The 17,179-nt window shown below is 34.3% G+C and overlaps 1 protein-coding gene across 14 annotated transcripts in view; it reads left to right on the forward strand.

Annotated features, from left to right (window-relative positions):
• Window positions 1-17,179, forward strand: part of KCNT2 (potassium sodium-activated channel subfamily T member 2) — a 440,948-nt gene that overhangs the window by 368,652 nt on the left and 55,117 nt on the right. For 12 of the 14 annotated variants that reach the window (XR_009210825.1, XM_058430744.1, XM_058430741.1 and 9 more), the window contains 3 exons: window positions 4,833-4,934; window positions 8,577-8,660; window positions 9,884-10,012. Coding sequence is in view for 11 of the 14 variants with exons in the window: in XM_058430744.1 (XP_058286727.1) it covers window positions 4,833-4,934; window positions 8,577-8,660; window positions 9,884-10,012 (315 nt within the window). In the remaining 3 variants the exon portion in view is untranslated. Of the gene's footprint in view, window positions 1-4,832; window positions 4,935-8,576; window positions 8,661-9,883; window positions 10,013-14,212; window positions 14,371-17,179 lie in introns of all 14 variants that reach the window. The other 2 variants (XR_009210826.1, XR_009210827.1) reach the window with 1 other exon arrangement.

The raw sequence follows: 17,179 nt of genomic DNA on the forward strand, positions 1-17,179 counted from the left end.
TGATATATAAATGAAGCTCAGGAACAAGATGAAATATATGTGTGTGTGTATATATATACACACCTATACATATACACACACACACACATATATATATGCATAGATATACTCGAAGGTTGTGCACATAAATGTATAATTGTAAAGCTTTAAGAAATATAAGGCTTAGAGAGCCATAAGGAAGGTTAAAAAGAACCACAAGGAAGATGAGTTTAACTAAGGACTTTATCCTGAGGTTCATAAAGGAGAGTCTAGAAAGAAGACAAATCAGAGAAAATGAGTGAGGGGTCCAAGAGTATTCTGGAAGCTGAGATAGAGTGATGTGAAAAGACAGAGCTCCAGAATTAGAATGTAGTTTGTCAAACACTGTAAGAAAGTTCAAGTAGGATGAATGCTGACAAAAACCACTAGATTTAGGAAATGCATTATGATTGGGTCCAGAGGAAAGAATGAAGAAATGTAAAAGAATTATAGTTGAGAAAATAGGGGATAGAAACCAGTAATTTGTGCCAATAAAATTCTTGATTTTTTTTTAACCTCCCACACTGTTCTGTTAAATCCAATAATTTTATCATCTCATTCCATATGGTATTGATGGACACAGATTACAGGAAACAAAATTTCTGCCAGAAACACATTCCTTCTTCCAAGAAAGGCACATGTTCATGATAATAAAACAAATGGAAAAGTAGGTAAGACCAAACATTTAAAAGTGTCTGAAATCTTTAATGATTTAAATGTCATTGGCATTCTTTTAGATACTTATGTAAGTATTTGTTAGGAAAAAAATATCATCAGTAAAACTTCAATTGAATTCAGAATTCTACTAGAAAAGAAATATGATAAGTTTAACGAAAAGGAATCATAGTATATGTTTATACTAGCAACAATAGCAGAAACATTTATTGTAAAACCCAATAACTAGGCATAGTAAAGTAAAAAAGCTTTGCATATTGTGACATTACAATTCTTTACATTCTTAAACCTCTGTTAAAGAACCAAAGTGAGAAAATAGAGGTATTGAGTGAACCTCGAATGTTTGTTTCTTGATTCTGGCATATGAATGTTCTAAGCATTAAACTATGCAATAAATTGTCTTTTGATGTAAGTCGCTAACATAAGTAGAAAAAATTTATTTATTTTTCCAATCAAATGTCACTAACTGTGTGCCAGGCATTGTGTTCAGCATTGTGTAAGTAACAGAAAGCAAAATCATGGTCTCTGCCCTCTTGGAACATAGGATCTAGCTGAGGTAGATTATTAATAAATTAAAAACATAAACAAGGTATAATAGGTTTCAAAAAAGCTAAGAAAGTTTTAACAGGTTATATTCAAGAGTAACTGCAGAAAGACAGGTTTTAAATAAGGTGATAAGGAAATACCTCTTTGGGGAGGTAATATTTGAGCTGCAATGATAACACCAGCCTAGTCCAGTATAAGCCTGGGAGGTAGCATTATAGGAAGGATAAAAAAATACAAAGTTCTTGAGGTAATATATAATTTAGCATATTCAAACAACTGATAATAAAAATAGCTTTTTAAGTGCTTACTATATACAGTAATTTTAGAGGTTTTATTATGTTTATTTTTTGTAATCACAGTGGGATGTAGATGTCAGTATGAATCCCAATTCACAGTTATAAAACTGAGGAACAGAGAGCTTAAGTAACTTGTAAAAGATCATACAATTAGTAAGCAGAAACACTTGACTGAAACCATTGTATGTGTTTTCAGAATCCAAGCTCCAAACCATTGTATGTTGTATTGCCTGTATGATCCGTATTTTTGACAGGTAGACCTGTCCAGTGGCATCAAAACCCAAGTCCAAATCAACTTGTGATCTGATCTTCCTCCACACTTTCTATTTAACATAAGGTGCAATCATCTGCCTCATTATCTAGAGATCTGTGTATCATCCTCATCTTCTCTCTACTTTAGTACCAAATTCAATCATCATATCCTCTTAAAATTTAATGTCTAAATGCATTCTAAATAAGATCTATTTCTGCAAATACCACAGTAGAATGTACATTCATCTTTCACTAGGATTGCTGCATTAACACTATAGTTTATCTTGCTCAATTTTCCCATGCCACCTCCTCATTCACAAGCTATTTTCCATATTGTCATCAAAGTGAGCATCCTAAAAACATGATCGTATCACTCTTCCTCTTAAAAACACTTTAGTTTTTCCCCATTGCCCTTAAGATGAAATTCAAAATACTTAACATGGTTTCAAAGTAGGGTAACCATATGTCCTGTTATTTCTTAGACAATCTCAATTTATATCATTATTTTTCAGTGTAATTCTTAACTGCATCCCCATTATCTTAAAACATATCCTGGTACTTTAAGACTTAGTCCAAAGTTATTGCTCCAGTCTCATTTCTGACCTCTCCATTCAACCCATATACTTAAATTCTATGGTATTGGATTGTTTGTAGTTCCTGAAGTCTCTCAAGAGTTTTTTTTTGTTTGTTTGTTTTTTTACTTCCAATAGAATATGCTGGGCATTCTGCTTATAGCTTTCTACTTAACACTCACTCTTCCAAAATTTCTACTCAATTTTAGATCTAAACTTAGACATCGCCTCTAATTCAGCTCTCTGGCTTTTCTACTAAAAGAATAAGCTAGGTGCCCTTCCTAAGTATGTATTACTGCCTGATTATTACATATATTCACCCAGGTGTTCTTGCCTATTTTGCTATTGGTACCATTCACAGCAGTGTAAGTTCTTGCAGACAAGGAAAATATCCCTGATTGTTTAACTAGCTCCTGGCCCATATTCAACACATAATACTTCTGTTAACTGATAAGATACTGTTAGTTCTATATAGGAGCTCTGTATTCCTAGCACTGAGGATGATTGATGCCCTACACAAAGTACGTTCTCAACGCATATTTATTAAGTGACTACTTTAATGCACAAATGAATACATTGGTGTTTGAGGACTTTAATAGTGAATGGAATTAATTTTAATTAGTGTTGCTGTTTAAGGTGATATCAATAGGATTCAGATGTGTGGAGATGGGAAGAGTTCATTTCCTACAGGATAAGCACTGTAGGTTAAAAAACTGTTCTGTATTTGAAAATATAGTGTGTGAAATGGTAATGTAATTGAACCAAGGAATGTTTGTTTGTTTGTTTGTTTGTTTGTTTGTTTGTTTGTTTTGAAGAGTAAATACAACATCAAGTTCTCAGGCGTTCCAGCACTTTATTCTGGCTACTCCCTTTAACTTGGGTTTAACATATCATGGCTTGGTCTTCTCCAGGATACTTGTTACACCTCGAGAACTAGGTTTGTCCTCAAATTCACAGGAAAACCTACCTATATCACAATAAGAACAGCTAATTCCAGTCATCTGCAAGCCACTCACTTGAGCTGTTCAAGTTAAGCACTCTTAACACCTAGGTTTATAAATTAGAGAATATATTAGGATTTCATAGACAGACAAAAATGTGGAACCACTTTCCTATCCTTTGCCTTACCTTCTCCCTGTATCTCAAGTGAAGACGCTCTTATAGTGATAGTCATCTCAGCCAGATAGACACTATAGATACATGTGAGATGGGGGGGCTTCCCTTCCATGAGAACCCACACATTTGTTACATTAGAAACAGGAGCTTGCTTCTGTTGCCTCAAGAAGTGAGGGTGGATTTCTTATTTTCTGTATCTTATTCTGATTTCTTATTTTCAGCTGTATCAGTCTTCCTAGTGAAGGGAATTTGTCAACAAAAGAAACTAGAATTTTTGAGGTTACCATTTGTTAAATAGAAGCTTAACTTACATTCTCAAGAAACACTTCTAAACTTAAACAAATTTGACATTTGCTCTCTTACCTTCATTTAAGGAAAAAAAATTGCAACAGAATTTTTTAAAAGAAACCCTCATACACCATATCACCCCCCCAACTCGTAAGCATTCAGACATATATAAACAACTTGTGTGTGTGTGTGTGTGTGTGTGTGTGTGTGTGTGTGTGATATACAGAAGATTAGTTGCAAACTGATATACCAGGTGCAATTTATCAGTTAGGTGGAGAAATTAAACTAAGATGGTGGACAGCTAGAGACTACTGGATGTACAAAGCCTGTTTTAGTCTGTTAGGGCTACTAGGACAAAATACTGTAGACTGGGTGGCTTATAGACACCAGATGTTAATTTCTCACCGTCTGAAGGCTGGGAATTCCACATTCGAGGTGCTGGGAGATTTGGTGTCTGGTGAGGGCCCATTTCCTAGTTCATAGATGGCACATGGTAGAAGGGGCAAAGAGTTTCTCTTTTTTAAAAGGGCAATTGCATTCATGAGGGTTCCACCTCCATGACCTAATCACCTCCCAAAGGCTTCACTTCCTAATACTGTTACCTTGGGGATTAGGATTTCAATGTATGAATTTTGAGGGGACACAAACATTCAGACCATAACAGGTGCCTACCTCCCTATTTTTTTGTTCTCACCCATGAGAATATTTAAAAGCAGGTCTTCTTTACAGTGTTTTGACGTCGTGTGACGTTAGTTTTTTTTTCACATTTTTTTCAATGATTTTTATTTGTTTCCATTATGATGTCTCTTCTTGTATGAAGAGTAAATACATGCTTAAATGTACAAAAAATATTGATCTTTCTTCACTATTGGGTGTTTTAACTGAGAAAATGTGGTTAGCAAAATGAAAGAGCAATTTAAAAATATAATTATCAGTGAAGTAATGACACATTTATAGCCAAGAACCATATGATGATAATTTTTTTACATATGTCAACACAATTTACTGAGGCAGAAATGCATAAAATATGGAATGCTCACAAATTTTTCTATCTCAAATTTCTGAACAGAAAGAACGGGAGAGAGGCTCTAACTTGGCCTTTATGTTTCGACTGCCTTTTGCTGCTGGGAGGGTGTTTAGCATCAGTATGTTGGACACTCTGCTATATCAGGTATACAATATTTCTTTTTATTCTCTCTAAAATGGTTGTTTTCTGTTTTAAATTTTATTTAAATGAATAATACATCTAGTGTTTCACATGCAGCTATTAACTTAAAATTGGCTCCAGAAGTAATTCAGTATTTTATTTCATGTACTTAATGACATAAATGCTCCTATGAAACATTTTGTAAGAAAAATACTATTTTTAAAAATAACCGATGGAAATTATTTCAGGCATTCTTTTGTGCCAGTGCCCTGCAATGTTTAATATATTTAATACATTTTAGTACATTTTGCATGTTACTCCAAGCATATTACTGGATTAAAAAAGGTAAAAAAAATTACCAACTTAATAAAAACAGCATTCCTTATAGTATACATTTTTTCCAGGTTTGAAATAAAATACCATATTGATGTCAATAAACTGATAAACTAAGGACATTTTAAGAATCTGCCGATTATTGCCTATTTTAGAAAAATATGAAAAGACTACAACAACTAAAACCATTGAGTTTGTTCCTGAATGCCAAGTTAACTTTTTCATTTTATCATAGCTAAGAGGTTTGTGGAAATGTTTGTTCATACTAATATCATCTTTTTTGTCTCTGCCAGAAACTGAATAGCAGTAATATCTCATTTTCTCTGATTCAAGTAATCAGACAATCTCTAAATATTTCCATCAAGAAGAAAGACATATTCATAGTTTTCAATTATTTGATAACATTAACCTCAAATTAAGCATTTCAGCATTTTATTGTACCTATTCTTTTTGCTTTTTTATGTACTGTTTTCTATAATTGCTTGACTGAACAAACTAATCCAAAGAAAGTTAAAGCTTTTCTGCAGAACTTTGGGCTAATTTTGCCCATGATTATGCCTCTAGCAACGTCAGGAACCATCTGCTTATGTCAGATGAGAGCTGGAGCAAACACAACAAAGTAGAATAAATACCTCTATTATCCCTAAAGTTTCCAGACATATTATCTGGGTACTACAGGAGGCAGGGCTCCCACTCCAAACACTGTTACCAAACACACATACTTCTGATCTCTTAAAGAGATTAAATTGCAGGGGATGGTTTATTTGAAGAGCAGTGTTGAAACTGAAGATTTTATATCAATAGGAGCCAAGTGCTTGGGTACCATTATGCACCAGTAGTTTTAAGATTTTTTTAGCCACAGTATCCTCTGTTTAAATAAAATCTTGTAAGGAAATTGAATGTATAAGTTAAATAGAAGAAAAACTGTTCTAAAAACTGTTCTATAGAAATGGAAAGCAGTAGTTTTTTCTTTCTCTTTATTTTTGCCTCACGTTTATGTCATAAATAGAGATACAGGAAATTGCATGATTTTCTGAAACTTCTGAAGAGTGAACTAGAACTATATATATATATATATATATATTTTTAAGATAGAGTCTTGCTCTGTCGCCCAGTCTAGAGGGCAGTTTAGAGGGCAGTGGTGCGATCTCGGCTCACTGCAACCTCCAGCTCCCAGGTTCATGCAATTCTCCTGCCTCAGGCACCCAAATAGCTGAGATTACAGGTGTGCACCATCACATCTGGCTAATTTTTGTATTTTTAATAGAGACAAAGTTTCACCATGTTGGTCAGGCTGATCTCGAACCCCTGACCTCAGGTGATCTGCCAACCTTGGCCTCCCAAAGTGCTGAGATTACAGGCGTGAGCCACTGTGCTCAGCCTAAAGTCTTAAATTTTGACACAGTAAACATATTTTGCATTTCAATACATACCTGCATTTGTGTATGTGTAGATGTGCATGTATATATAACTGAAACAAAATATTAACAACACTTACCCTTTCTGCTCGTAATTTGCTGTACTATTTTCTATCTTACTGAATATACTCTATTTCATTTTAAAAAATTGCTGGCATTAATTCATAACTATTTTGTGGCTTTTTTGAAAAACACTTAAGTAGAGGACTTCTGAATTAGTAAAATCCAGAGCATAATTTCTCTTCAGTGGGACTTTTGATCTATTGTCAATGGTTCTTGAACGATTGGGAATTATTTTCAGTCACATTTTCTTTAATTGCTTACTAACAAAATGGTCTGTGTCTGTACAGACTATTCTAGCTTTCAAACTTTCCAATAATATAAGAGATGCACTGTCACCCCAGGGAAATGCAATGATTCTATTTATCTATTTATTTATTTCATTTTATTTATTTATTTTTTGTTTGTTTTTTTGAGATGGAGTCTCGCTCTGTTGCCCAGGCTGGAGTGCAGTGGCCCGACCTTGGCTCACTGCAAGCTCTGCCCCCCCGGGTTCACGCCATTCTCAGCCTCCCAAGTAGCTGGGACTACAGGCACCCGCCACCACACCCGGCTAATTTTTTGTATTTTTAGTGGAGACGGGGTTTCACCGTGTTAGCCACGATGGTCTCGATCTTCTGGCCTCATGATCTGCCCGCCTTGGCCTCCCAAAGTGCTGAGATTACAGGCGTGAGCCACCTCCTTAATTTTTTAAAGGTTCCATTTTAGGCCTGGTGTGTTGGCTCACACCAGTAATCCCACCATTTTGGGGTGGCCAAGGCAGATGATGACTTGAGGCCAGGAATTCTAGACTAGCATGGCCAACATGGGAAACCCTGTCTGTACTAAAAATACAAAAATTAGCTAGGCACCATGGCACATGCCTGTCATCTCAGCTACTTGGGAGGCTGAGGAAGGAGAATCACTTGAACCTGGAAGGCAGAGGCTGCAGTAAGCTGTGATCATGCCACTGCACTCCAGCCTGGATGACACAGCAAGACTCTGTCTCAAATAAATAAATAAATAGAAGGCCCTATTTTATCATGAAGTGTTGTGGAAAGAGAATATGCAATAATAAATGATAAATATAGTTTAGAAATTTACTTCACTAGCTTAGAGCTTAATCAAAGAGTCAGACCGACTCAAAGAGTCGGACCCCATTGGGCTCAAACCAAAGACACGCTGGTCACGGTCAAGAGATTTTATTGGAGGCACCAAGGCGACACCACACGGAGGAGGAGAAGGAAGGAAGAAGGGACGAGCTGCTTAGGTGCTGGGTTTTTATACTCAGTGGGGCTACGTGGGCATCGGTGATTGGCTTAGGGGTGGGGTTTGAGTAAAAGGCAGGAGGTGTTCTTCCCTGATTGGCCTTCTCTTGGCGGGCTCGTGGGGTGGAGAACCGGGAACTGGGGGTGGAGAACCGGGAACTGGGGGTGAAGAACCTGGAACCGGCGCCATCTTACTGTGCCCATGTTACCTAACACTTAATACTAAAAAAAGACTGAAAGTTTCATTGAAAATTTATTTTAATTGTTTCAAGTTTTTATGATAGTCACCATTTCATTTGGAGTTTTTGTTTTAAAAATTCTAAAAAATGTTTTTATCATGCCTAATAACACACATAAAATATAAGCATGGTTAGATATTTCTAGACAAAAATTATTTCCTATGTTTCCTTATGAACAGCTTAACTATACATGTTTATCTAGGATACTAACAAGATAGATTAAATTTACTTTTGTATGGAGGGTTAAAAATGTGATATGAGAAATAATCTTTTAGAAGTCAGATGTTCACACTTCTAACAGTTCTACACATCTCATACACATTATATATAAATATACATTTATATATTGTTCGTTTGTTTATATTGCAGTCATTTGTAAAGGATTATATGATTTCTATCACGAGACTTCTGTTGGGACTGGACACTACACCAGGATCTGGGTTTCTTTGTTCTGTAAGTTAATAATCTCTAGAATAAAAGATTGTTGTGATAGAAGGTTCTGAAATCTATCTACCATGTACTTTGCTAATTCTTCTATGTCATATGTTATTTTTTGTATTGTGAATCCAGAGTTGCATTTGAGTTTTTAAAATTCCTTTAAAAATTTCAGAGAAAACATATTATTTTTACTTAATAATCATAATAAATAGCCATTTTGTGTAAAATGTTGAATGAATTTGGCTGGGTGTGGTGGCTCACACCTGTAATCCCAGCATTTTGGGAGGCTGAGGCCAGCAGAGCACGAGGTCAGGAGTTAGAGACCATCCTGGCTAACACAGTGAAACCCCATCTCTACTAAAAATACAAAAAATTAGCTGGGTGTGGTGGCGGGCCCCTGTAGTCCCAGCTACTCGGGAGGCTGAGAATGGCGTGAACCCAGGGAACAGAGCTTGCAGTGAGCCGAGATCGCACCACGACAAACTCAAAAAAAAAAAAAAAGAAGAATTTTTTTGTTAATGGCAGGAAGCCATAGGATACTATCATGCTTTTTAACTCCTTTGTTTTATAGATAAGTATACTTTGTCCAAGTATGCTGAATGAAATGATTCGGTAACAGTTCAGATTTACAAGAAGCAAAGGGGAACTACAATTTTTGTTTCCTGTCTGCTATCTCTATGCTTATTCTACTATTCATCTTTCTCAATATGGGCATTATTAGAACATTGGGTGGAACAAGTCATTATGGTGCTAGAGTGTCTTTTGCACTTTACATTTGGTAACATCAGCAGACCCTGTACATTAAATACCAGTGGCAGCCTCCAGTTATTGCAGTATGCAAAATAGTTTCCATATGCTGTACATTTCCTAGTCAATTACCGGTGCTCTATTGCCTACTGATATCGAACTAATATAATGTCATATTGCCCTAAATTGAGTACTTGGATTTCTTAAGTTTGGTGATGCATAATAAATAAATTTAATACATGGATAAGCATGAAATATTACTTGGAGATTTCCAAATACTAATAATTTATCCCTTTAAGAAGTGAAAAATGCTTGAGCCAGGGATGTCGGTTGAGGCTGCAGTGAGCCGTGGTTGCACCGTTGTGCCGTAGCCTGGGTGACAGAGTAAGACCCTGCCCCCAACAAAAATAAAGAAAGAAAGAAATGTAAAGTTACCACTAGGTTTTTATTTCTGATGCATTTAATATGTAAATAATTTGTGTGTATTATAGATGAAAATCACTGCAGATGACTTATGGATCAGAACTTATGCCAGACTTTATCAGAAGTTGTGTTCTTCTACTGGAGATGTTCCCATTGGAATTTACAGGACTGAGTCTCAGAAACTTACTACATCTGAGGTTTGGAAATAACAAAATATTCTTGTTTTGATGTTTAATCTGATGAGTGCCATCATTCATAAGCTTATAAACTGATTTATAAAAAATGCAATAGAAAGTGAAAAAGAATGCTACCTCAATACGTAGGGTTAAATCTCAGAACCAAATTTTTTTTCAACTGTTTGTTTTACTAAACTATGTCAGTCTTCCAAAAAATATTGTTGGCTAAGGGGCTGTTCTAAATTTATGGATGTTGGGCTTTAGATGGCTTTTGTAGATCTAGGATTAGCTGTTTCTGGAAGATTATCAGGAAGCAAATTAATTATAAATAACCTTGAGGTTCTGACACATAAGAAAAGTTCTCAGGGCAAGAAACCTAGATTTCTAATGCATATATTAGCATTTTGAAGGAAGCAAAGCAAAGATAATTTAGTAAGTGTTAAAATTCACATTTCTCTATCTCTAGATTGATGACCACTCTAAAGCCGAAAGAAAACTGAGTATAAGAGTAGTGTCAGATCTTCCCAAAGTAAACCTCAGTAAACGTAACAGCAAACTTGATCCCGTTAGTATGGAAGGAGAATCTCTGATAAGTTCATGCAGCCAAAAGCATATTTGCATTTTGATTTGATCATTTCATGTGGTTCATGTTGTTCTAAGTAATTTTTATAGCCTCAGTATAATATCAACTTTTAGGTCAGAATCTTTTCTGAAATAAAGATTTTGGATGAATGCATTATTCTATCAATATCTATAAAATTATTTAATGTAAATTATGGTTTGTATTCTTAAATTTTTTTTTCTTCAGACACTTTAAAGTTATTACAAATTAAATAGAAATTTTGGTCAGCCATTTTTTTGGTCTGATACAAAATTACCTCAACTATGAGGCTCAGATCAGACACATACATTTCAGTAATTTCTATGATCATTAAACCACCTTGTGACAAAATTAATAAATCCCTATATAGAAAAGTACTTTATAGAAAGCATAAGGATAATGGGGTAGATTTTTGTTGTTGCTGATCAAATTTATAGTTTAACACTTATGTAAGTTACCAGCAGAAAATAGGTTAGTTTTTCTGAGGTGCTTCTTGGTGGTGTCACTGTAGCTTCAGGAGTGTTAAATGGAGCTTTGTGGCCTGGCACAGTGGCTCACGCCTGTAATCCCAGAACTTTGGGAGGCCTAGGCAGGTGGATCACAAGGTCAGGAGTTCGAGATCAGACTGGCCAATATGGTGAAACCCCATTTCTACTAAAAAAAAAAAATACAAAAATTAGTCAGGTGTGGTGGTACGCACCTGTAGTCCCAGCTACTTGGGAGGCTGAGGCAGAAGAATTGCTTGAACCTGGGAGGCAGAGGTTGCAGTGAGCTAAGATCACGCCACTGCACTCCAACCTGGGTGACAGAGCGAGACTCCTTCTCAAATAATAAAATTTTTTTTAAATGGAGTTTTGCTGCCGTCTCTCCTGCTGAGTCTGAGTTTTTCTTTTCCTTTTGTTGTTGTGGTTCACACTGAAAAGAATGAGACAAATCAAGAGAAAATCAGAAATGACTGACTGGAAAAACAAACCAGACAGTTAAATATGTAAGATGTTTGTCTAGATATGCCTAAAATTTTAAGAATACTGGATTCAAAACAATATTATTTAATTAAAGGTTAAGAGAAGATCAAGTGCTTTCATACCCAAGTAATTAAGCACGATCATGATCTGTTCAGGCAGCTATAACAAAATACCATGGACTGGGTGGCTTGTAAACAACAGAAATTTAATTCTCAAAGTTTTGAAAGCTGGGAAGTCCAAGATCAGGGCACCAGTTGATTACATGTCTGGTGAGGACCTGCTTCCTGGTTCTCAGCCCAGATAGCCATCTTCTCACTGAATTCTCACCGAATTCTCACCTGGTGGAAAGGGAAGGGGATCTCTCTGGGTCCTCTTTTATAAGGCTCTCTCATGATCTAATCACCTTCCCAAAGCCCCACCTTCAAATATCATCAACATTGAGGATTAGGTTTTCACATATGCATTGTGGGGTGATGGAGAACAAATATTCAGTCTATACAAATCATTTCTCATTTGACCATAGCAAGTACAAAGAAGACTTTCATACAGTAGAGTGTTGCCATGTTTTTTTTATCTCACATATAGGCTTTGGGAATTGTAATGCAGTAAATTCTGGCCTTGGTTAACTCCATGTCCATGTCAGTATTATGTATTATAATAATGTTCATATATTATTAGAATACTTTTTTTGTGCTGTTGACATTGCAGATAGGAAAAGGATACTGAGTATTTGAAATGTCATCAAGGAGTATTTAACTACATTTAGTCAACTCTGCCCATAGCAAATAAATATTACCTTATTAAAATGCTTGTAAATTCTCAAATATCTAGATTATATTAAAAATATATATCATTGGGATGATAAAAGGACACTGTTTTAAATAAAAATAATACCTCTTGTTTTTCTGTACTGAATTCAATCCATCTTCTGACATGTATATTGTTATTAAATTAAATTCTGCCTATTGTAGAAAGAATTGAGGCAACTAACAAAGATAAACAATAGAAACATCAAGCACTTTTTACAACAAAATATTTTGTTGTAAATATTTTGAGAAGTTAATGTTACTGTACTAGCATACCCTGAGTGCTACAGTTGAGCCTGACTTCTATTTTTAATTTCCTGGTAAATAAGGTAAAAAATAGCAATATGTTGATCTATATAGTAATTATGGTCTGATACATGAAAGGATAAAATTCATCTTGCAAAAGATTTGTTTTTCTTGGTCATTTGTTAAAAGAATGAGTATATTATTTGCTTCCTGAATTTGGAGATTTTAGATATCATGATGAGTAATATCTATCTTTGCTCATAGCTTTGCAAGATGAAAAAAATATCATTAAAGTGCATATCTCTTACATTAATCTTTAACTAAAAAAGTAGGAAGGGACATCAATTAAATATTAACCCAAGAAAGACATTGAGATTTTTTTTGTATTTAAAGAAGAAAACATTATTTTTTTCAGATTATGTAAAAATGCAGAATAAGAGCTTAGTGGATCTAACAAAATAAAATTGGCTCTGACAGTTCACCATGTCTCTCAAATGTCAAATGATTCAAAAACAAAGTTTTGAAATTTAAATAACCATTAGTGTTCAAAATGGCCCTGTTCTCTTACTTGAATTTAAAGAAAGACACTAGATTTCAGGAAGTAGAAACTTCATTCAGTAATTACTATTGGAGAGTCTATATTTTTGCTTAGGTTGCTGTCAGATTTCAATTTTCCTCAACAATTCAGAAAGCTTTGCTGCTGTCACTCTCTCCATATGAACACATATTAAAGGTTTAGTCTATGGAAGTGGTCTGTGGCCTGTGGACCCCAAAAAGAGTTGAGGGCTAGGAGTATCACACTGAATTCTGAACGCTAAGTTAAAAGATATATTCTGTACGCTTTACACTTCAGCAGACTGAAAGACTCTTTCCTAGGGAAACTGACCAATCCAAGTGGAAGGCCCTAAAAATACAGATGTGGGAGATTCTTTAAGTTTAGTAATCCAGCCAGATCACCATGAAATGCAGCAATAAAAAGAATCTCACCTAGAGCTTTCAGTTAACTTATTAGTCATTGACTCTAAGAAGAAAACTAAAAATTCCCAACAGAAGTGAAAAAGCTTATAATATGAAGTTCAGGAAGTCACTGATAAACTAGAGCAAGAATTCAAAACATGGACAAAGAGTAAAGAAAAGATAAAATTAGAGAATTAGTCTAGGAGTTCTAAGATTTGAATCACAAGATTTCAAGAAAGAGGAAGTGCATACAAATTGAAGAAATATTACTGTAATAATTCTAGAAAAATCAGTAGTGTGTTAGTTTCCAAATGGTAAGGATTACCATGTGTCCACAACAGTGAATTAAACAGTGAATCACATCACTAACTTTCAAAACATTGAAGGAAAGGAGAGGATCCTAAAATCTTTCAGAGATGAGCAGGAGACGTCTGATAGGTCACATACAAGGTACTGTTGGGGTTTTCTCAACAGCAATACCACAAGCCAAAATAAAATGAAACAATGCTCTCAATATTTTGAAAAAGTATTATTTTCAAATTAGATTTTTTTATCCAGTCAAAGCAAACTTGTGTAAGAGTAGAATAAATCAGATATCAATTATATATATTCTCCAAAAATATCCTTCCCGTGTCTGCTTTCTAAGGAAACTACTCCCACCAAAATGAATGAGTAAAATGAGGGAGAAATAATGATCTGCAGGAAGCCAGATGTTTTATGGAAACCAGTGACAAGAATGAAGTAAAGAGGATCAACAGGATGGTGATGTAAAGACCCCCAAGCATAAAGAGAGACCTAGAGCAGGTCAGAAGGCTTCAGAGAGAATTCTTTAGGAAGATTAAATCTATAGACTTCCTGATGCATCTCAATGTTTTAAATTAATATTAGAAAGTTGCCAAAGAGTTCAGGGTGAATTATTGCTTATATCTAAGTACATATCAAAGCAATTAATACAATAAAGCAATTACTGACCTTAGGAATATAACATCATTATCAACAATGAAAGAATGTGTGCAGGAAATGAATACTAACCACATACCTATATATCTCATCTGTAACGTATACTTAGTCATGGTATGTCCTGAATTTTGATCCAATAAAAATTATGTTGAACTATTTTGAGATGATGAGGGCAAAGGTAGTGGAATATATGGAAAAGACTGTTAATGACTCTTCTTGCAGAGTGAGAAGTCAATAAATAAAAGCAGAAACTGAAAAAAACATGAAATAATAGGCATATTCTGTAGAAACAGAGAGAGAAAGAACAACATATCCAACTAAAAGAGGCAAAAGTAGATGGGTCTTATGAGAGGGAATTAAGAGATATTATGCTATAAGCTGCTATTTTTCTAAACCAGCTATAACATTTTCTGACTGTTCAAACCATGCATGTATAACTAGTAAAAAACACTAATAGATGTATAGGCATAATGTAGTGATATCAGACCTATTCATTAATTATTTCTTTAGTATATACACATTTAAGTGCTAAATTCTACTCTGTACTATGAAGAACATTTATTAAATATCAACTTTTTATATAAGGATAAACTAATATAAAGACTTTAGGCTTTGCTTTCTGGCTTATTCATGAAATTAAAAAAAGAAAAACTTTTAAAGGCAGATGAAGCTTTTCACGCCACATCATTTTCCAGCTTGTCATCTTTCCATGTTCTGAGTAAAGAAAACAAAAGTTATCATTTTTTATGTCTGATATAACTGCTTTGGCTGTGGGGGTGACTAAGCACTGCCTAATATTTAGCTGACATTTTTAAAAAGACAAATGTTGGTAAAGAACATTGATAATCAAAACTATTAACATTTATAGAAGGCCTGGAATACTATCTCATTTTTTTCTTGTGTGATGTAGATTAGTGAAAGGAGAAGTCACACAAACACAAGCAGAAAGTAAAGTGAGGGTGCACACAGTGGCTGGAAAATCAGTCTATGGAAAGCAGAGTAGAGATGGAACTGGCCATTCATAATTAGTCATATACCCTCCATGCCAGGAGAACTTCTGCCACTATCTATGTGTTTTTAGTTCAGGGAATTTTGACAAACATCAGATACTCCTGGTTCAAAAAACATAAACAGGAAGGACAGAGACACATATTACTCTTAGTGGACAAAAAGGATGTGTATTTTCCTTCTCAATCCATAATACAAAAGTATAAAATGCCAAAAGGCTCCATGAAGTCATTTAGTAGCAAAACGTCACCTTAATTTTTCATGAGATTATTTATAATGTTTACTTATTCCATTTAGAGTGAATATTTATACTTTTCATTGCAGAAATATTGATTTTTGAAAATAAAGGCTACCTAGGTTCCACTGGGGGTATTATCTACCATATAGCGTATAACATAGTATTAATTTTCCAAAATCGGAACAATTCTGAATTATTAAGCATATTTTTCCTTTGGTTAAGAAAAGGTAGACCTATGTTTGCCTCCAGTTTTCCAGTGTGCAGCAAGTCTCATTTGTTTGAAGTATACTATAACCAGTGAACATTTTACTAGAAACCAGAAAAACATCTTTTAAAGCATATTAATGTACCAACATCATTTATACTGTATGCAGTACATTTGTGGCATGTGTTACCCTGAATTTTGGCCACTTTTATAGTGAATAAATCTTGTAGCTTCCAAAAATGTCCATAGTGGAATAAACATTGTCCCATCTGCCAATCATTAACACTTTACTATTACAATGGGAAGTAGCATTTAAAATATATTATTAAGATACAAATTTACCTATTATAAAATCTCATTAAGATTGTTTTAATAAGGTTTAGGATTGAATGGTTTTAAAATTCTACCTGTCCATTCTTTGCTATTATTCCCTCAAACAACATTTATTCCATTGTGTCATGTGTAAGGAATCCTGAAATAGTTTCAAGAAACCCACAATAAAATGTTTATTATGCATTTCTTATATTTTCAATTATAGATAATACTATTATAATACTTATAATACTAATACTAGGTGAGTTATAAGTTATATTACATCAAATAATATACTTGAAAATGTTACTTCCACCTATTCAAAAAGGAATAGACTATTGTTCTTTAAATTTGAAGAATAAGACAGCATGATTTTTATTTATAACCCGTACTTAGCTATGATACATTGATTAAGGAAATCAATTATTTTAGATTCCATAGCCAATATGAAAGTTCAGAATATTTCTGTCAACTAACTTAATTACATATATATGTAGGAGAAAAAAAATCAATCTTACTGTAAGATCTGAAATTAAAAAATAGTACAAATATTAACACCAATAATGATTATTGAATGTCAATAATTATATCAAGTATTCTGTTATGACTATAGTAGCTTTATAAGCTACTACCTATTATTTTATTTTCTTCTACAAGCACCACTTTTTCTATCAAACTTTTATACTTAAAGCATATTAATGTACCAACATCATTTATAGTGTATGCAGTATATTTGTGGAATGTGTTACCCTGAATTTTGGCTACTTTTATAGTGAATAAATCTTGTAACTTCCAAAAATGTGCATAGTGGAATAACCATTGTCCTGTCTGCCAATCATTAACACTTTACTATTACAATGGGAAGACAATTTCAGCAAAACAAAAACAAT

This window comes from Hylobates moloch, unplaced genomic scaffold (genome assembly GCF_009828535.3).
Source record: "Hylobates moloch isolate HMO894 unplaced genomic scaffold, HMol_V3 SCAFFOLD_18, whole genome shotgun sequence".
Taxonomy (NCBI): domain Eukaryota; kingdom Metazoa; phylum Chordata; class Mammalia; order Primates; family Hylobatidae; genus Hylobates; species Hylobates moloch.